The sequence below is a fragment of the Pungitius pungitius genome, chromosome 3, assembly GCF_949316345.1.
Source record: "Pungitius pungitius chromosome 3, fPunPun2.1, whole genome shotgun sequence".
Classification (NCBI taxonomy): domain Eukaryota; kingdom Metazoa; phylum Chordata; class Actinopteri; order Perciformes; family Gasterosteidae; genus Pungitius; species Pungitius pungitius.
Window position 1 is genome coordinate 13,457,706 of NC_084902.1, and position 20,967 is coordinate 13,478,672.

Genomic DNA, 20,967 nt, shown 5'->3' on the forward strand with positions numbered 1-20,967 from the left:
ACGTTGACTTGTATTTTTTGTATTCAAAGTGGAGATAAACAGGGGATTATAGTTGAGTTATACTATGTTACCATGTATAGCCCCATCTACATAATTTCCTAATAATACCCATATTTTTTTGCTCAAATCTTTTCCTTCAAAAATACAAACCAAATGAGTTTCATTTGTCCATTTTACTGGATGTATTTATGACAGAAAGTATTTGACATGATGACTTGTGGATGTTCTGACTGCCTGCAAACAGGGAACTCGTGGAGGAGCTTCATCCACTAATGAAAGAAGCATTAGAAAGAAGACCTGAGGTTGGTTGATTGTATTCACAGCACAGTAACCAACAAAACCAAAACATATATTGCATATCTATGTTTCATTTGTGGATGAATTGGATAGTGCTGTGTAACGTTATCAGTCTCCGAGCCTCTCAGCAACTAAATAAAGTAAATAGAATAACATCACAGGGACTCAAGGCATGAAAGATTCTTCTTAATACGTATTTGCAGAACAAGAAGCGGCGCGAGCGCCGAGACCTGCTGAGACTGCAGCTCCTGCGGATCTTTGAGCTGCTGGCTGATGCAGGTGTCATAAGTGACAGGTTAGTCTGGCATTTGTTGACACATTACAGCCCCATTCTACAAAACAAGATCTCCAAGGTCAAACCTTTGTGCTAGTTGAAAAATAAGTCTAAATATTTTTGTTTGGTTTGTAATTTATTTTCACTGTGCGTTCCTCTTGCAGTACAAACGGAGCTCTGGAACGTGACACCCTCGCTCTGGGCGCTCTCTTCCTGGAGTACGTGGATCTTACCCGGATGCTGCTGGAAGCAGAGAATGACAAAGATGCCGAGATCCTCAAGGATATTCGAGCTCACTTCAGCGCAATGGTTGCCAACCTCATCCAGTGTGTACCAGGTAAAAGATGCACCCTGAACTGTCTTTCATTGCCAATGTTGTGGAGGTCGGATTAAAACAATTGCTACATTTCTTTATTTTATATGGATGCCTGACACAATCCTTTTTCATCAATTTGTGGATCATTAATTCTATCATAAGCTCCCCTTTGGCTGGGGTTTGCACATCACATGGAGCACAAGGCTCCTGATATTGATCATAATGTGGAGGTAGCCAAAAAAAGATGAACAAGATAGATAGAGAGTAGATCCCAAAATAGAAATCTGCAGCTTAAGGACAGAGCAGCCAAGGATAGGTGATGACTCATGGTAGACCAAGCATTCAGAAGTCCCCACTGAATGGCTAATGATCTTTCGAGGGACATCAACACCTTATTATCATATTGGAAAATGCACTTTTAGCAGTTAGTTATGAGTTTAAGAAGCTTGAATGTTTTTATTTGCTGACTCCTCACTCAGTCTCAATGAGCAGATCTATTATAGACTTGTATGCCCCCCCCCCCCCCCCTCCGCATCCCCCAGTGCACCACAGGCGCTTCCTGTTTCCACAGCAGAGCCTGCGGCATCACCTCTTCATCCTCTTCAGTCAGTGGGCCGGTCCTTTCAGCATCATGTTCACCCCTCTGGACCGCTACAGTGACAGGAATCACCAAATCACAAGATATCAATATTGTGCCCTAAAGGTAAACATAAATAATGCAATATATTGACTTCAATCAGCTCTTACATATTTTTATATGACGCCCTAATGCATAAGGCAGAAAGACACGTATAATGGGCAATCTACTGCATATCCAATTACAAAACTACATTTGAAAATAAGTGCTGCATGAGTCCTCAAATGTCCTCTGTCAGTGATACTGTTTTGGGTACATAACAATCTGACCTATTCCGTAGACGGTCATTCTTGATAGCAAGATGCTGATACATCATGAATGTAATTATGTTGTTTGAAACAGACTCTTCTTCACCCACAAGACAAACTCAAGCCCAGCACACTCCTGAATTGGAAAGTGTGACTGTCAGCGTAAATCCCACCTCTATTTTGAGGTTTTAAAGAAACGACAGACTTAAATATGAGCACTGCACTGTAAAGTCACACAAAAGGGCTTCTGGAAGCTAGACATATACCTCCTGCGAATTGGTGCAGTGTTGCAACTGTTGACTGTTTGTTCTTCCAGGCAATGTCTGCTGTGCTGTGCTGCGGGCCTGTGTTTGATAACGTCGGCCTCTCTCCAGACGGATACCTCTACAAGTGGCTTGATAATATACTTGCCTGTCAGGATCAACGGGTATGTGTCCAATGCTTCTCCTGCAGTCCATTAAAACGAAGAGCTGACGCAGAAAGCACCCCTTCTGATAGCTTATTGGGGCCCGCTTCGTCCAAAGGCCCAACACCAGACACTGCAAAGAGCTCAGTATTAACTTGCAGATTTCGAGAGTTTTGGGGTCAAAATAAATGTATCCAATGTTCTCTTTTTTGCAGTTTACTGTGAAATGAGATAAATCCTCTGCATGTGACTTTGAGCCCTCATCCAATTATTACTTGATGTGTAGCAGGCACTGGCCGGATAGCCAAGAACAATTTTAATTTATCATCTTTGTATGACAGAAGTAAAGCTATTGGACTTCCCTGGATTTTTGAAAATACACACCGTCTCAAATATTTGTGTAAAATCATGAATGGTGGTGATGCTTGGATGTGAAAAGACAGTCTGTGTTGATCTGCTTTGGCTCAGGTCCACCAGCTTGGCTGTGAGGTCGTCATCCTGCTCTTGGAGCTCAATGCTGACCAGGTCAATCTATTCAACTGGGCTGTGGATCGCTGTTACACAGGCTCCTACCAGCTGGCTTCAGGCTGCTTCAAAGCCATCGCTACAGTTTGTGGCAGCAGGTAGAAAGTCTCACAATCTCTTTGCCATCTGTTCAACTAGTTGAGGTCAGCTGCCCATGCACAAACACAGTATGGATGACTCTACCTGATGGAACTGCACTTGATATTTTATCAAAGGCAGTTCCATCAGGTAGAGTCCTCCACATTTCAAGTCCGAGTGGGGAAACCATCATCGAGCGCTACAAAGCTACAAACCCCAGCTGATCCTCTTAAATGGCTGTTCATTTGACGCTGGACTTCCCTTGGCAAAAACCTAAATCCAAACACACACGTGGGACACTTGAAATATAAATACTGAACCATTAAGTTATGTATTTCTCTCTCTCTCTCTCTCCTAACTAGCAGAAACTATCCAAGTGATATTGTAACGCTGCTGAATCTGGTCCTCTTCAAGGCATCAGACACAAACAGAGAAATCTACGAGATTTCAATGCAGCTAATGCAGGTGAGATACACAAATGCTTTTTTTGCGCTTTTGTGTGGGGTTTAATGGATGAATAACAAACGTCGTCTACTCCTCTTTCTTTGCACAGATTCTTGAAGCAAAGTTGTTTGTGTACTCTAAGAGGATCGCAGAGCAGAAGCCCAACAGCATCCTCTACGGCACCCACGGTTCCCTGCCACCTCTGTACAGCGTCTCCCTGCCTCAGCTCTCCAGCCAGCTGGCCAGCATGTACCCGGAACTCACACTTCCTCTTTTCTCAGGTAGCTGTTTTATTGTGTACTTGTGTGGATCATTTGGCCACAATAGGGTTAGCTGTGGCCTTTCTGCCTGCTGTAATACTCTGATAGTCTTGTCATCTTCTAATGGTTTCACACTAAATGCTACTCAGTCATCCTTAAGAGCGTTTTTTCCTGTCCCACCACCCACACGCAAACGTACGAATGGACACTCCCACTGACCACAAAAATACTGACAGTTTAAATAGAGCTAGGGAACCGCAGACTTGAATTTAATTAATATGTAGTTCAGGATTAAACTGACGATTATGGTGAAGCAGGGTATACAATGTTGTTTGATTTCTGTGTAGAATATAACTACAGAAGTCCTCTGCTGATGTCACTCTGATGTTGCTTGTTCCAGAGGTTAGCCAGAGGTTCCCCACCACTCACTCTAATGGGAGGCAGATCATGCTGACCTACCTCTTGCCCTGGCTCAGTAACATCGAGCTGGTGGACAGCGGCCTGCTGCTCCCCGTCTTCACACCATGCACCTCGGATTATAACGCTTCTATCCGGACGACCAGCGCAGGTTCCTGCCACCAGCTGAAAGGCACCGGCTGGGGCTCCTTACAGGCCACAACAATGGTTCTCAATAACCTCATGTTCATGACCGCCAAGGTAAAGTCCTTTTGGAGGAATGGGATCCAATGGGGCACGGGTAACCTGCAGCTAACATTTTTTTTTTAACCTCTGGGGTCAGTATGGAGATGACCTGCCTGGACCGGAGATGGAAAACTCCTGGAACGCTTTAGTCTGCAATGAGAAGTGGAGCAGCAATCTGAACACCGCTCTACAGTTTCTCATCAGCTTATGCGGTGTCAGTAGTGATACCACCCTCCTGCCATATGTAAGATCTACTTATCATTAAGGCGAACGGGAAATCATCATGTAGTTAACCCTTTGTTTGTTTCCTCCAGTGTCTCACAGATGTTCTGTGATTTCTTTTGTTCAGATCAAGAAGGTGGTGATCTATCTGTGCCGGAACAACACCATCCAAACCATGGAGGAGTTGATATTTGAGTTACAACAAACAGATCCAGTGAACCCTGTGGTTCAGCATGGTGATAGCCCTCCTTTCTATCGCTTCACTGCTACAAGCAAGGCCTCCACAGCGGCTTCAGGTACATCTTTTAAAACACTCAATAGTTGATGCCAGTTAAAAATTTTGTTTTTTATATCAACCAACTAGGAAATCCTTAACGCTCCAGTAGAGCTACAATGTGGCCAACCGTAGAATCCCAGTGGTAACAGTCAAGCAGTGTTGGTGTTAAACATCATGCTCAATTGACATTACTAGAAAATACTGTAAAATATAAGTACTTTTCTCATTTTTTATTTTTTTTATTTAAGGCACCACATCGAGTAGCAATACTGTTGTTGCAGGCCCAGAGAGCTTTCCTGACACAGATGATACCAAGACTGTAAAGGAGTATGAGGAGAGGTAGAGAGCAAGATATTAAAGCTTATCATTTGATCAATTATAGTCCTACCAATGCTCATCGTGATAAAAAAAAATGTCTGACCTCAGGCTGAGCCACAGAGTAAGAGCCCACAACCGCCTGGAATCCCGCTACAGCAACAGCTCGGGAGGATCTTACGACGAAGATAAGAGTGAGTGTATTTCTGTACCAGACACCCTTAGAAGTAGTCGTCGCGGTCTGGTCAGTGTGAAATACACCAGCTGGTTTTGAGGGTAAAGATGGTGGCGTGGTGTCATTGTTAATGCATGAACAGTGCGGAGTGGCCTGGGGGTTCTGAAAAGGCTTCTGTGAGAACTGGCACTGAAATAAGAGTAGTCGAGCCCTGGGCCTCTGCACTGCTGCCAGTGACCCAAAAACTTCTATTTTATACTGCCCTGATCTGACTTGGTCCTTCAGACTAATGTGTGTAAGAATGAAAAGCTTGATGTTCTCTTCTACGATTTTAAATCATTTTACATTATTTTAATGAATCTCCAATCTGTGGTTTGCCCTTGTGCCGTGTTCAGCTGTGGAGTTCCACAAACTGCAATTTGATGGCAATTTGTCACAGGTGTGTGTGTGTGTTGGATAAATGACAGCATTATCATTTTCTGTAACCATTCAGGCGAACCTCTGCCCCCCTATGCTGATTGGCTGATGGTTGTTATTGAGACCAATCAGCCCCATCCTCTGCCCATGCCTCTGAATGGAGGCTGTTGGGCTCCACTGGTGGACTACTTGCCAGAGACCATCACACCCAGAGTACCCCTGCACAGGTCAGACTGGTGCATGCATTAATGCAAAATGTGATTCTGCTTAATAACGATTAACTGGTGCTGTTTAGTTTGATATTAGACAGAACTGAGACCTCAAATAAATGGGCACAGTTTACCTTTTTAAATGCCCTCAGATAAAGACAGCAATACTAACCTTTTTGGATCTGCTGCTGTGCACTTAAAGGTTTGTTTTTTTAGGGATTCGATATGTTGGTGGGCTGTTGTGTTTCATTTGATTGAACTTAACAGTTGATGTTTTTTGGTTTTAGGTGCAATATAGCAGTCATCTTCTTGACCGAGATGGTGGTGGACCACAGCGTGAGAGAGGACTGGGCCGCGCACTTGCCTTTGCTGCTACATGCCTTGTTTTTGGGTGAGTTCACATTGTTATCAGTCATAAGCCATAAAAATCTATTTTTGTAATTTTTTTAATCTGATTTTTTGTCATCTGATATTTGCATATTTACCATTATACGGAACAAATTTTATTGCAGATAATATTTAAGCATTTTGCTCCAGTAGCATTTAACTTAACGTGGCTCTTTGTCAAGTGACAACCAAGTTTAAATGAACTCTAGTTGTTGCCATAACAACGAACTCAGTGTTTTAGGACCCAAGATCGATCCTGGTTTCTCAAGCTGGTCACAAGACCACTAACCACTCAATTGATGTACGTCCTGCTTCAATGTGCAATAACTGACACATTTCTTGTATTAAGTTGTTGTTAATGGCTGTCTCCTCTCCCCACCCCACTACCCTGGCACTGTTAAAGAAGGAAAAGTGTAGGAGTGTTGAGTTAAAATGGTTGCGTTGATTCAGGGTCCTTCGATTTTTTTGCCGATAGAAAAAAAGGAAAAACATAAACTCCCCCTGTGTGATGTCTTTTGATTATTTTATCAAGAAATGTCTCATGCTACACTGCATATATATATATATATATATATATAGTATATAGCACCATATATATAGTATATAAATGTTTTGTGTGGGTGCTTTCAGAAGAATGTGTTGATTTTTCAGATCATCAAATGTGCCACATTTTATTTAAAGTTTTGCATGCAGTGAGACACTTACACTGGTTTTGCCCTGCCTTGGTCCTTGTCCTGACTTGGTGTTAACCCCATAAAGTCTTGGTCCTGTCTAGGTCTCTATACGTTCTGGTCTTGATCCTAGTCATGATTTGGTCTTGGTTTAAGCGGTCTGTCTTGACACTGAAAGACTAAAAGATAACTGAAACAGGCTGACTGGTCTGTTCCTTTCCTCAGGTATGGATCACTACCGTACAGAGGTGTTTGAGCACAGCAAACGTCTCCTCCTCCACCTGCTCATTACTTTGTCCTGTAACAACAACTTCCAGGCCATCGCCTCAGTTTTACTGAAGACACGTGAATTCAACGGAAATAAGACCCTCACATGCAAACCCAGTCTCCAGCCGGAATACTTACCTTCAGGTAAAGATCTGGGCTTTTAGTTTCACACAATCTTACTCAGTGTTTCCCCTAACATTATTTATAAAGCAAAACTACCAACAAATCTATCTTCCAGAGGATAGATACGTTTCTTATCAGGGGAGAAAATATTTGACCACTATGCCAAAAGCAATATTGAGCACAGAGGACATCAAAGGTCTTGATTAAAGCATTCCATTATGCTATTTCTGTCCTCTTGCCCAAATTGGGGCCATCTGCTCTGGCTTCAATACGCAACCTTCCCATGTCAAATATTTGTTTTTCGAACGTCTAGACATTTGAAATGTTTTGAGTATTATTTGTCCATTAGACGATTTAAATACAACTTGCATGGTTAAATATAGTGTTATTTTATCCTGCCATTTGGATTTAAAGAAAACATCCCATTTTCTCCTACACTCCCTTATGTATAATTCTTGTACAACTTGTGAAATATTTTGAAGAATCAGTTTGTAAATGAACAACACATGCAGCTATTTTGTAGTTAAACCACATGTAAATAATGCAAATAATTGGATTAAAATTCCAGACGTGTAGAAACACAGGCCAATGCCGCGCCCAACATGTTCTATCCTGCAAGTTGCAGTGAGGGAAAGAGAACCAAACATCCAAAAGAACCGCTATAACTTGTTTCTGATCAAAGACCTGTTCCTCTGTGGTTTTCAGGAGGATGTTTTGACTTCCTGCGGGAGTGTCAAGCGTCTCCTGTGCCAGACTCTGGTCTGAGTTCTTCTTCTACATCGTCCAGTTTGAGTCTGGGAGGCAGTAGCAGCACGCTGCCGGAGATTTCACACGAGGTCGAGGAGCTAGTGGCTTCCAATAAAATCGACGAGAAGACCAATAAGCTCATTGAGTTTTTAACCACAAGGTGCTGATTGAAAATCGTTTTAAGAGAGAGCACATTATAAGCACGTAACGCAGCAGAGATCCGCTTCTGATATGCTTTCTAACATTTCTTGACATAGACTGCCACCTAGTGGTGCTGCATGCATAATGCAATGAATGACTGAGTAGATTAGAATAGATATTTGAAATTAGTGAGTGCAGTTGAGCACTTTAAGATTCCAGCAAGAACTGGAATTTTGCAAACTCTCTTAAATGTTTAACATTGTATTTGCAGGGCCACCTTAAGAACGGACAATATTAATCTGAACAAATCCAGAGTAGAATCTGAATTTGGAATCGGTACAATCAGCCATTTGTCTCACTTTCTCTAAGAGTGACCTCCACATAGACAATGTAATGTTTGTGGTTATTATTAATTGTGAAACTGTTGTTTTATAGAGCATATGGACCACTGTGGTGCCATGAGGACATTTCGGCAAAGAACTACATTTCAAAAAGCACTGGGCAGCTGACAAACTTTCTACGACATGTGGTTTCTGTTTTCAAAGAGTCCAATTCAGGTAACCTTTCAGCAAAGTAAACTACAGAACCCTGACTTTGCGACTCAAAATGTATTGTTATCAATAACACACTCTCATCTGTGTCCTCGTTAGATTTCCACCTGGAGCAGCAGCTCAGTGACGTGGCGCTGCAGACGGCCTTGTGTAGTTCATCGCGTCACTACGCCGGCCGTTCCTTCCAGGTGTTTCGGGCCCTCCGACAGCCCATTTCCTCCCACGCTGTCTCGGACCTGCTCTCTCGGCTGGTGGAGGTCGTTGGGGAGCACGGAGAAGAGGTGCAGGTTAGTTACCCCAGAGAAAGAAAAACTTTTTTTTTTAATTCGAAAAATGACCGGGTTCTCTCCCGTTTACATGCGCTTGTCCCTCCTGACACATTTGTCAAGCATTTCTGTTGCACACCCTCGTCGTGGTTATCCTCTCCACCTTTAAGACAGGTCCGCAAAATATTGTCTAACATGAAACCGGTCCCTGAGGCAAAAAAAAAGGTTGCAGACCGCTGATTTAGAGAGACAAATCTTGTAATCATCTAATGGCAGAAATCCTAAATTGAAGTCTGATCAGCATATCCTTGAACTACATTTAGAGATGATACCTGTCCATCAAATATTATTTAAATCTAGCTGTTTTTAATCCATTTTTGTCGAGCAAAAAATAAATGAAAATCCTCTACATCTTTTTCTGTCTTGCAGGGCTACGTGATGGAGGTATTACTAACACTGGAATCTGTGGTGGATAACTTGGCAGAATGTCTCAAGAACAGCGATCTCATGGCCATCTTGACTAGGTTTGTGTCTCCTCTTCATGTATTTAATTTGAAATAAAAAATAAATAAAAAAAATCAGGACACACATTAACTTTCATTTGTTGTTTGTTTCATTCCAGAGCCTCTTCTCCAGATTTCCTCACTAGTCTCAAGCTGCTGTCCAACAGAAAAAGCACAGGGCAGCTCAATCTCAGAAGGGAAGAGAGGAGCCGACATCAGAGGAGCTCCTCTGTCCCCAAGAAGTTTGGCGAGGCGGACAGGTGGTCCGATCCACCTCGCAGCGCTACGCTGGACCGCATCCAAGCGTGCGAGCAGCAGGTTTGGCCCGCCAAGACCCGCAGCCCTTCCTCGTCGAAGGACAACATCAACGACCCGACGAACATCAACCACCCCAGCAACCTGCTGGCCACCATCTTCTGGGTGGCAGTGTCATTAATGGAGTCGGACTTTGAGTTTGAGTATCAGATGTCTTTGAGGCTGCTGAATAAGCTGCTGGGCCACATGTCGCTTGACAAGCAGGAGAACAGGGAGAAACTGGAGAAACTGCAGAGCCAACTTCAGTGGAGCAGCTTCACTGGGCTCCAGCAGCTGCTGCTGAAGGGCTTCACTTCCGCCTCCACCACTGACCTCACGCTTCAGCTCTTCTGCCAACTCACACCGGTGTCCCGGGTGCCTGTGGTGGACACGTCCCAAGCCATAGGTATGCTGTAGGAACCAATAGATATGGGCTCGTTAAAAAACCGATTCATGTTGGTATTCTTTGGCTTCTTTTTTTGGCAATATTGTAATAACAATGTGCAGCGAAGGAAAAAAAACATCTGTGAATATTTTCATGTGAAATATTGAATGAACCTACCCGCTTCACCCATCAGGTTTCCCCTTGAATGTTCTCTGCCTGCTGCCACATCTCGTGCAGAACTTTGATGGGCCCACACAGTTCTGTCAAGATGTTGCCGAAAAGATATCCCAGGTTTGGCTCCATTAACACTTTCTTTTTCCGAGGCCCCCCCCTTGATGGTAATGTGTTAAAAGCTAATGCAGTGTGCATCTGTTTATAGGTATGCCTTGAGGAGAAGAACGCCAAGCTCTCCAACCTTGCTCATGTGATGACTCTGTACAAAACGCACTCCTACACGCGCAACTGCTTCTCCTGGGTGAACGTAGTGTGTCGGTATCTTCACGAGGCCTTCTCGGATATAACCCTCAACCTGGTGACCTACATGGCGGAGGTTTGTGAAGCTACATCAGCTGATCGGATATTTGCCAAGTGGCACTAAACAGTTTTCTACAGTAATTCTTAATGTCACAGCTTGTCAAAGGGGGCTTCATATATTCTTTTCATATATCATTCTCTGGTCACAGCTGTTGGAGAAGGGTCTCCCCAGTATGCAGCAGACTCTTTTACAAATCATCTACAGCCTCCTGAGTCACATGGACCTGGGTGGAATTCAAGCCAAACCGTTCAACATGGAGGTGCTCAAGACGATTGAGAAATTTGTCCAGGTGAGTTGGACTGTATGTCCTACTGCAGGAAATGAGCTTAAATATAATAAAAAAATATGCCTTACATTAACGTTTAGTCAATGGCTGAATGTATTTGTTGAATAATGATGTGTAAACACTTTGAGATATTTGTTTGTAAAGGGAAAACCCTCCGGTCATCATTGGAAACCTTTTAGGCGCTGTTGCTCTGAGTAAGAGTCTTGTGTTGCTTGTGTCACTTTTGTATGTGTTCATGGGAAAAAAGAGGAAGGAAAAAAAAAAAAGCTGTCTTCTGGAGTACATTTGTAGACACACCCAAACTATACACAGTCTGCCCTTTGGCCTCAGGCTAGGCCTGTGCTTGTCCTCCTTCTGACTCCACGGCCAGAACACTTAGCAACTCCAAAAACAGAACCCCATTTAAACACACAGAAAGACATTTGTGGTTGTTTTGTTCTAAATGTGTTGGGGTTTTTTTTTGTGTGAACTTATGACTTGATTGTGTGTCCGCGTCAACTATAGACTGTCCATTGGAGGGAAGCATTGAATATCCTGAAGCTGGTGGTTTCTCGATCAGCCAGTTTGGTGCAGCCGTCTTCCCCACAAAGTGTCATCTCCTGTGAGGACATCAGCCGCGTATGGGACCGCTCATCCAAGGCGTTGCCTGGGAAAACGCTGGATTTCCACTTTGACATATCTGAGGTGAGAGACTCTGACTCTTTTTCTCCGTTCTTGGTTTGGAAGTCCCTTCTAGCTTAAAGCAAGCTGAATGCTTGTCTGATTGCCCCTGTATTTTTCCTGTATCTTCCAGGGTGTGGTGCTTGTTGAGGTTGTGAGTAAAGCTTTTTGGAAAGGAATCATTTCTTTCCCTTCCTTCGTGCTGATATTTCTTTTTTTTTTTCGACCGAACCCCTCGTGATAAACTTGAAAGCTCAGAAACTAAACACAATTAGCGAAGAGAGGGCTGGAACGTGATGTCAGAGATACAGGCAGAGTGGTGTGTGTGTGTGGGAACTGAACAGCCAGCTATTTGGGCAGTTCATGAATGGCAGGAAATGATGTCAGCTCCTTTGCTGCCGTCCTTTGTATGTGAATCAGTGACTTTTAGTGGATAGGCACCAGTGCGTGCCTATTGATATTTCTTGAAATATTTAGACTTTATTTTTCAACTGTGGGATAAAGCAAGGGAAAAGTTGTTTTCTCAAATTCTTCACTTATGCAGAATAACAGGTGGAGTATGAATCTTGAACATTAATGAATGCCAGACAAGGAACATTAAATATCGATCACTGTACAGTCATCTTTGATAAAACTGGAGCTGTTGTGGGGTCTGAGTCGTTGATAGACAAAGCAGAGAGAGACTTTACAACTTTCCCTGACTCATTGATGTTTCCGTCTCTAACATTGTCTTTCATTTTTTGCACGTTGTTAGACCCCGGTGATTGGTCGGCGTTTCGACGACCTGCAACGTTCTCCGGGCCTAGATGTGAAGAGCAGGACCACAGCGGTGACCCGCAGCACCTCCTCCACCTCCTCTGGATCCACTTCCAACAACGTCCTGGTGCCAGTCAGCTGGAAGAGGCCTCAGTCTTCACAGGTGAGCACATCTTCTTTTCCTTCTCAGAATAATATTTGATAATGGCGCTATTTCATTTATTTTATTTCGTTTTTTTGTGAAAGACAACTAAATTTTCTCTTGCACCCTGCAGAAAAGAACACGGGAAAAACTGGTGAATGTATTGTCTCTGTGTGGACAAGACGTGGGCCTAAAAAAAAATCCTTCAGTAAGAGGCTCTATATTATAATCCTGCTTTGAATTCTATCACTTCACGAGCATTGTTTTAGTTATTATGCATTTTTTAACCATATGCTCTTTGGAATTTGTGCCTCATTTTTGCACTTGTAGGTGATCTTCTCTAGTTGTGGGGAGCTGGACCTCATGGAGCACCAGCCCAGCCTAGTGTCCTCCGATGATGGGACCCGGGAGCCAGACAACACGGACGACACAACTTCAGAGCAACAGTTTAGAGTCTTTCGAGACTTTGACTTCCTTGATGTGGAGCTTGAAGACGGAGAGGTGAGTTTCTGGACCTCAAAGGTTGTGAAACAACTGTAAAGAAAATAATGTATTTTCTTTCGTGCCCTTTCACAAACATGATTGAAAACACCATTGTGAGACTTGTGATGCAAAAGCGGCAAAAAAAAGCAACATCTCAGACTATTTTACTACTCCAAAGTGCACTCGAACACTCTTCTGAGTCAGGTCTGCCTACTCTGAGTAATGAGGTTTCTTTTTTTCTGTTTGTTTCTGTCCGTGCTATCAAGGAGCTACAGGTAAGTTTAGTCATGTTTTCATCCAAAGAGCTTTTGCTTGTCCAGATAATTTAATGAGCTGCCACACTGATAGCATAGAGAAGCAAATGTGTGTGCATGCCGTCTAATTTACAAAACAGATTCTGCAATGTTCATGTAGTGTAAGAGAGACATGTCCACTCAGTTCTTAGGTATAAGACGCACAGTATTTTTAGCAACCAGACATCACATAGGACTAGTAGTCTTAAGGTCACAGTTTGATAGTGAGGACTGAAGTGCTATCATACATCACACTGAAATCCTTATTTTAACAATACACACATTGAGTTGTACACACTTATTCATTTGAGAAGTTTATGCAGTTGACCCCACCATTTCTGTTGGTTTACTTTGAGGCGAGATCCAATTCTCCCAATTCAGTTCTGTGAATTTACACAGAAGCCCAAATGCTGATATTTCACACATTGTTGTTCACGTTGTTTGCAGCAATAACTTGTTGAATTTAACATAATTCGTGTTGCATTGTTCAAATATACATATCTCTTTATTTCATTTTATTACTTACATACTTACTTAGTCAGTGCCTTAAAAAAACACAGTGACATCTTGGCATTTTCAGCAAGTTGATGCTGTGGGAATAACACTCACATCTCTATGTGCCCAAGGCTGAGAAACAGTGAAACAGTTAAATTTAACTGAAAAGGTGCGGCAGTTTTTAAGTTAATGACACAACACCACATGGAACAGCCTGACAAGGTGTAAGGGAAAGATGTTTGACCACAATCACAAATGATGTATTTGGAGAAAATAAAAGTCTAGGCCAAAGTAAAGGCCTGACGTAAATTGCCACGGAAACTGTCCCCTGTCGAATCTGTGGGGAGCTTTAGTGGAATGTGGAAGTTGGCCAAGTCCAGCTGAAAAGTTGCTGGGCATTTTAAACAGGAAACAGACAAATTCAAGGGCTTAAGACTTGTGAATATTTAGGTCCTGAATTATCACAGTGTTTTAGCACCCGAATAGTTCACCATGAGCTTTGTAAGGGTACTATGCTCTAGTTAGCTACAACGGGAAAGACCTTCCTCGGACACATACCCCTCCCTGAACCTCCACTGCATGGTAGCGTAAATGTGTCATTAGAAGGTATGTTTTTGTGTGTGCATGTGTTTGTGTTTGACTGTGTTACACTTTTTGGAAGTTGCTTGGTACTTTAATGCCATTCTCTGTTGCAGGGAGAGAGTATGGACAACTTCAACTGGGGTGTACGTAGACGCTCCATGGACAGTCTGGACCGGAGTGACCTGCAGCCCCTGGAGGACAGTCAGCTGTCCAGCAGCATGCCCAGCCTCAGCAAGCTCACCCATCAAGACTCAGACGAGTCGTCGGAGGAAGATTCCCTCATGGCCAGCCAGACGCTCTCCCAATCCCAGCTCGTATGTTCACTTAACAAACGCTCAGCTCTCTCCTTGTGAAGTAAAACATTACATAATGTTGATTGTAAGTGATATTCAAAACAATTTAAAAGGTGTTTTATTTTACTTGGGGAACCGTGTAGAACACATTTTATCAGTATGATAATGATTTCAACCATAATCTATAACAAAACATATTAGCCCATGAAACTTAAGTAGGATACATTCAATTTTATTGCACAGCAAATACCTCACTAATATGATTCAATTTGCTTAGCACGTTCATGCTGCAAAGCGAATAAGGCCTTTTGTGTCTAAACAGCTCTCATCCGACTCCTCTCATGTTCCTGATTGGTTAGCCAGTCTACCACGCTCTCTGCTTACAGTTCACTCAGGAACGTTGACTTTACAGTCTTCATTCCAGTAGTTTCTAAAAAACTTTCGATTGTAAGATTGTTTCAAAACATTTCAATGAATGTCGCTTTGTCTCTCTTTCAGATGGTCAGCTTCTCTCCAACAGCAGAGATCAGTTACAGGGAGTCTCCCTCTGCCTTTTTTGACACATCAGCTGATTCAACTCCCCTGAACTCGAAAAATCCTAGTTTTGATGTCCAACTGCCAGAGGACTCGAAGCAGCGGGTGAATAAGGGCTTCGGAGTGTCTCAGATACTAGGAACTACTAATACCTATGGCAACTCCATAGTAGAGTTCTTTACTAATTTTGCCAAATAAGGAGCTTATCTGTGGTCTCTTTTTGGGAAGTGTCTTGGATGTTCTATGTGTTTTGGATTCAGTCTTTAACGTATTGTGTTGTGGCACTGGGACTTTTTTACATTTCCCTCTTTGGAGTAGTGCATGAGCTGGCATTTTCTTAATTTATTTCATTGAGTGCATGCTAAAGGAGAATGAACTAAAACCTGCAAGCAGGCCATCTTTAACGCTTTGGGCTATGGGTTAGTTTGTGCCTTATTTTAATCTTGGCCGTTTTAAGGGGTTGTAGCGCAAAAGAAAAAATCTCTTTCTTTCTGTGTCCGTCTGTTTAAGGCAATGTGTTAACCTATTGATCCTGTCTGGGTGGCTCTAAGCAATAACTAAAAACTCTTGGCATGTGAGAGGTCACAAAAGGTTCACACATTGCCTGCCCACAAACATGGGTGTGCAGGGCCACAATGCTGGCTTAATTGAATTATTTTGTGGTCCATTTAATTGGCCTAATTTATGCACACTCAAATGACCAAATAAAAGGCAACAGCACAAGGAGTGTCCATAGGGTCCCACGCCAAGGTTAGTGTATCCATTTTACCCACGCAATTATCTATTAAATAATGAAATCTAACATATGTACATTTCATTTCATTATAGCCGTCACTGCATGGTGTCTCAGGGTTTGTTCATCACTAGTTAACTTTGCCAGTTGCTGAGCGTATATGTCCTGTTTTCTTTTAGCATGAGGATGAAGACACCACTGTCCACGAGGGCGATCTCTCTCTCTCATTCAGTGAACCACCCCTTGAACTTCACTGTGGAGACAGTTTGATTATGGACATCGTTCACATTAATTGCAAAGGAGAACTCGACTTTGACAGCTGCCAGCCCAGGTACCGACTCTCAACTTTTCCCAATAGTAGATACATTTCAAAAAGACCATCTTTAACATGGCTTTATGTCCACTCAGTTTCGCGGAGGACGAGAGAGACAACATGTTGGAGTCCAGATCCTCACCTCCGCCATCACCCTTCTTCAGCGCCATCCTCGCAGCTTTCCAACCAGCAGTATGCGATGATGCGGAGGAGGCTTGGCAAAGTCACATCAACCAGCTTGTCACTGACTCAGATGGATCTTGTGCAGTCTACACTTTTCATGTGTTTTCTTCACTCTTTCAGGTATCATAGCATGGCCTTGTAACTAGTATTAACCCGCATCCCATTAGCAGTGTGCCTGGTCAAACAAATGAAAGGGATACAGGATTGACTGATTAACTTTGGAGAGAGAGGCTTCCTTTCAACAAAAGATCTGAATCGTCTTGAGATACTTTTGTCGTTATCACCTCCAGATAAATGTTAACCAAATGTTATATGATCTAGGAGTGGCTTTGACAATGTCACAGCCAGACTGTTTTTCATGCTTTGCAGAATATACAGACCAAATTTAGTTCCTTGACTTGTGATGCTGTGAGTTACCTTGGCGATGGCCTGAGAGGATTAGGATCAAAGCTTTTGAGGTCTTCTCAGATGCTGACTTCATGCTCGGAGTGTCCAACACTATATATTGATGCAGACACTGTGAGTAAACCGGAGGTGTATTTTTTTTCACAGAATCAGTGTGGCATTGTTGAACAAATTGAACAACAAAACTCTGTTTTCACAGATTATGTCCTATGGTTTCCTGGAAAAAATGAAATTCAGCGTGTTGGAACTTCAAGAGTATCTTGATACTTACAACAACAGAAAAGAGGCAGCTCTCACTGTAAGAACATACAATATTGCAACATCCAGTTTGAATGTCAACACTATGACGTGACTGAGTTTTTAATCCTGGGATTTATTTTGACTGTGTTTGCAAAAGTGGTTGAACAACTGTAAGGCCACCTTTCCCAGGAGTGCTGAGGGCAGTGTGATTACAAATCAACCAGCGGAGCACAAAGACAAGGTAAAACATTTTTGTACTTTTTAGGAATTTGAGCTATAACTCTGTGGTTCTTTTATTTAATGCCTCCAGCCAGTGTGTAAACACACACAGCTGTTGATTCTGTAACAATGAAATAATAAATATGATGAAAATAGATTTCACTTCAACTGACCTCTCGTACTGTATTCTCTGCATCACGATCACTGTGTGATACTTTAGCTCTGTGAGTGTTACCCCTATTTTTTTCACACAATGTCAATTTTAAGTTTTTGCAGCCTTATGCTGCCGCACGTCACATTGATTATCTCATTGCTTTGTGATCATTTTTAGATCTGCTGGGCATAGGAGCAAGGTCTCTGAGGTTGCATTTGATTTACCAGTAAACAATTACACTCACTTTAAAAGTCAGGCAAGGAAGGGGCTAAATGAAAGTCTTGGTTCTAAAATGTTGTACATAATAGCTAAGAGATTCCCACCAAAGTGAGTGCATTTGTGCTAATTAATAGGTAAAATTGTTAGTTTGCTTGGCTGATTTTACTCTTTTTTTTAAAATAAAAGGTGCCCTGTGGAGCTTTCTTGTAAATAAAAGCTATGATTACATTCAATAATATATATATTGTACACCAAGGTCCTCGTTAATCATTGCAAAGAATGCAAAGAATTTCACATTTTTGTTGCTGCATTGCATTATATCTTAGTGAATTACCTCTAGATCAGTAGAATAATGTGACTTAATGAGAAGGACTTAATGGATGTCCTTATGGGAATGCATATGATGAATACAACTGGGACCCTCTGAGTAAAGCTCCTTGCTAGTGCTGCCAGAAGGTCAAAAACTCCTCAGGGATCCTTTAATTCATGGCAACCACCAGCTCTCTTTACAGTTTTCATTTGCACATTTGCACATTCACTAACCCTCATTTTCTTCTTTGCATGCCAAAAAAACCTGTGCAAATTCTTTTGAACCACTTTCAAATCTAAATGATGAGGACTTGCATGCCCTTCTCTTGATTATGTGTTTTCCCCGTCTCTTCTCTGTCCTGTAACATGCTTGCTTTGTAGCAAATGGAATTTCTGGCTGTAAGTTTGAATGACGTCTTTGTTTTAAATGGTATTTATCTGTTCTTAAAAGCATAGTCCTAGCTCACTGTTATCCTTTTAAATGTTTCAGTCTAACTGCAACAGGTCTGACCTCTATTTACAAGTAGTCCATCAGTAGCTTAATGTGAGTGCGTTATTTACCAAAGGCTGAGCCCCAATAAACTATCAATACATGATTGAGAAAGACAAACCTTGCCCAATGAACATGTCTTTTTCCAACAAACACCTTTCTCTTACTTTCAGCAACTGGAGCTCTGTCAAAGATTCTACAAACTCCATTTTCAGCTGTTGCTGCTTTTTCAGTCCTACTGTAAGCTAATTGAACAGGTCCATGGAATAAGCTCTATCCCTGAGGTAGGTACACAGACAATTTGCTTAACTTCTGTTTTTGAAACCTGCACCTTCTAATCCATTAATGATATGAACCTCTTAATTATAAGCTGACAAATATGTCGAGGGAGCTAAACAAGTTAAAGAGCAACCTGAGAGCAGCAGCGGCCTCTGTGACGTCAGATGAGATTGCTGTGCGTGAAAGCTCCTGCGCTGAGTCAACCTTCGACTCATCCGAGGCTGCCGTGCAGGCCATCCTCGAGTGTCTGAAGAACAACGAGTTTCACACGGCCATCCGCTACATTCGTGAGTGCAGGTGAGAAAAATAAAAGGCTTGTTTTGGTGGAAATTATGAATCTATGCTGTAAAAATATAAAATATAAATAAATAACATTTATGTTTTTTATTGCAGAACAATGTGGCCGAAAGACATCTTTGGTAGCAACTCTGAGGATGAGGTCCAGACTTTACTCAACATCTACTTCAGACATCAGACCTTGGGTCAGACAGGAACCTTTGCACTGGTGGGCTCAAAACAGGACCTGACAGAAATATCTGTCAAGCTGATGGAGCTTAACAGAGAGATCCGGGACATGATCCGCCGAGCCCAAAGCTACCGAGCCATCGCAGCTTTCCTCCCAGACTCCAGAGTTTCAGGATCGAGTCTTTGATGAGGTGCTGGCGGCACCTGTTCCCCGTTCCTGCACAGTAACCTGCCCCACGCCTAGTCACTCGTCCTGTTTGGGGCTGCTGCTATTGTCTCAGTGGTTAAAAAGCGCTCTGCTCTCATCTAGAAATAACCGAACCCCGTTTCCTCTTTCCGCTCAAAGCACATCAGAATGTCACGTCAGGTCATCAGATGTGCAGCAATACTGTAGTTTGTTTTTAGAAAGATGAGAGACTTCGCTGTTGCAGAGAAAGTTTTATTGCACTAATAATATAAATGGTCACAAAGCTACTGAGGTCAACAACTTTCACATTTAACAAATGACATACCAAAGCTAAGTGATTCTCTTTCAATTATGTTGTTTTAATTGTCAAGGGAAAATGTGCAATCCTACCCAAAAGTGGAAGAATTTTACTGTATCCTGAAAGAATGTATTTGAATATCATAGCATTGGAAAACATAAACATTATTAGTACAGAATAAGGAACGCTTCATTACTTGTACATGTGAAAGTAATGAGTCTTTTTTTGTGCGTGTGTGTGCTTGTGGTGTGTGTGGGTGCTCGAGTGTGGGATACAAATCTGAAGACCATCACAGATGGAATTATGGATACTGATTTACAGAAATGATTTGCATTTAACTACTTTAACATGCTGCAAAACTACTGTAACGTCTCCCAAACCTACACAACATGCTGCTGGGTGGGCTATCCGTTACATGAAACATCTTACTGTACCTTTTAACTGTTCAGCTTTTAGCTATTAGGTAAAGTATGTAATATTATTTGCAATAGAAAAATATGCATTTATCAGACTAGATTCATAATAAATAAACCTTTATCTTTTAACCCTGCCAAGCTTGCAAATTATATGAACTATAAAGTGTAATAGTAATGTTTATGAAAACATACAGAAACTATTTTAACTGAATGGTTGTACATGGGGGCTTTGCTCAGACTCATAAGATTGTATTTTTATGGACTTACAATTTGAGCTGCATGTAAAGGGAAAGAGCTATTTATAAATATATATATATTCCACAAGACCTGTGCGTGTAGCTTCTCGCCTTGTAAATATGATTGCCTTTGCAACATACTGTACTCTGGTGTTCTGTACACTTATGTAACAGTAAAAATAAAACTTCTATTTGTTAATTGTGGTTTTGTTTTGATTATTATATTGTGATTGGCGTGATGTTGTTATTGTTAAGTTTTTGTTTGTTTTTGTTTCATAAACTTGACCAGATAATAAAACCATTCATATTGTGGCGAGCTTGGCCAGATGAACGAGACAGGAGACTGGTATTAATTTTGCTGCCCTTACTGTGTTTCATACACCGCACGACCCCAGGAAATAGACACTTATTAAGGCGTCGAACTAAGAACTTCACCCACAGCCATACCAAGTTGGGTCATGGTGCCCACACTCCTACACATTAAACTGTAACAAAACATCAAACATTTAATTAAAACATTAAACAGTAACATTTGAGCACAACATAACAGACCCTAGAAAACACACATAATCTTAAACACCAGAACATCAACATAACAGAAATGCATCTAAGGATTGTCCCATCATGCAATGCGCCCACCAGCGCCGCCCAACTCGATCCGCCGCTCCGATCGCTACAATATTGT

At 42.0% G+C, this 20,967-nt stretch overlaps 1 protein-coding gene across 8 annotated transcripts in view; it reads left to right on the top strand.

Moving 5' to 3' along the window:
* Positions 1-20,481, top strand: part of LOC119216416 (protein furry homolog) — a 40,715-nt gene extending 20,234 nt beyond the window's left edge. For 3 of the 8 annotated variants that reach the window (XM_062561235.1, XM_062561237.1, XM_062561240.1), the window contains exons 24-62: positions 245-302; positions 501-592; positions 736-908; positions 1,430-1,590; positions 2,089-2,199; positions 2,647-2,801; positions 3,147-3,246; positions 3,335-3,506; positions 3,886-4,142; positions 4,225-4,371; positions 4,477-4,645; positions 4,875-4,965; positions 5,053-5,135; positions 5,610-5,760; positions 6,030-6,133; positions 7,026-7,211; positions 7,896-8,097; positions 8,514-8,635; positions 8,729-8,916; positions 9,325-9,419; positions 9,518-10,098; positions 10,271-10,368; positions 10,457-10,627; positions 10,761-10,901; positions 11,403-11,582; positions 12,313-12,477; positions 12,590-12,664; positions 12,787-12,957; positions 14,423-14,623; positions 15,101-15,241; positions 16,049-16,200; positions 16,278-16,485; positions 16,735-16,884; positions 16,970-17,068; positions 17,168-17,251; positions 18,293-18,310; positions 18,575-18,685; positions 18,772-18,977; positions 19,074-20,481. In XM_062561235.1, coding sequence (XP_062417219.1) covers positions 245-302; positions 501-592; positions 736-908; positions 1,430-1,590; positions 2,089-2,199; positions 2,647-2,801; positions 3,147-3,246; positions 3,335-3,506; positions 3,886-4,142; positions 4,225-4,371; positions 4,477-4,645; positions 4,875-4,965; positions 5,053-5,135; positions 5,610-5,760; positions 6,030-6,133; positions 7,026-7,211; positions 7,896-8,097; positions 8,514-8,635; positions 8,729-8,916; positions 9,325-9,419; positions 9,518-10,098; positions 10,271-10,368; positions 10,457-10,627; positions 10,761-10,901; positions 11,403-11,582; positions 12,313-12,477; positions 12,590-12,664; positions 12,787-12,957; positions 14,423-14,623; positions 15,101-15,241; positions 16,049-16,200; positions 16,278-16,485; positions 16,735-16,884; positions 16,970-17,068; positions 17,168-17,251; positions 18,293-18,310; positions 18,575-18,685; positions 18,772-18,977; positions 19,074-19,332 — 6,028 coding nt within the window. In that variant the 3' untranslated portion in view covers positions 19,333-20,481. The other 5 variants (XM_062561234.1, XM_062561236.1, XM_062561239.1 and 2 more) reach the window with 4 other exon arrangements.
* The last annotated feature ends 486 nt before the right edge of the window (positions 20,482-20,967 follow it).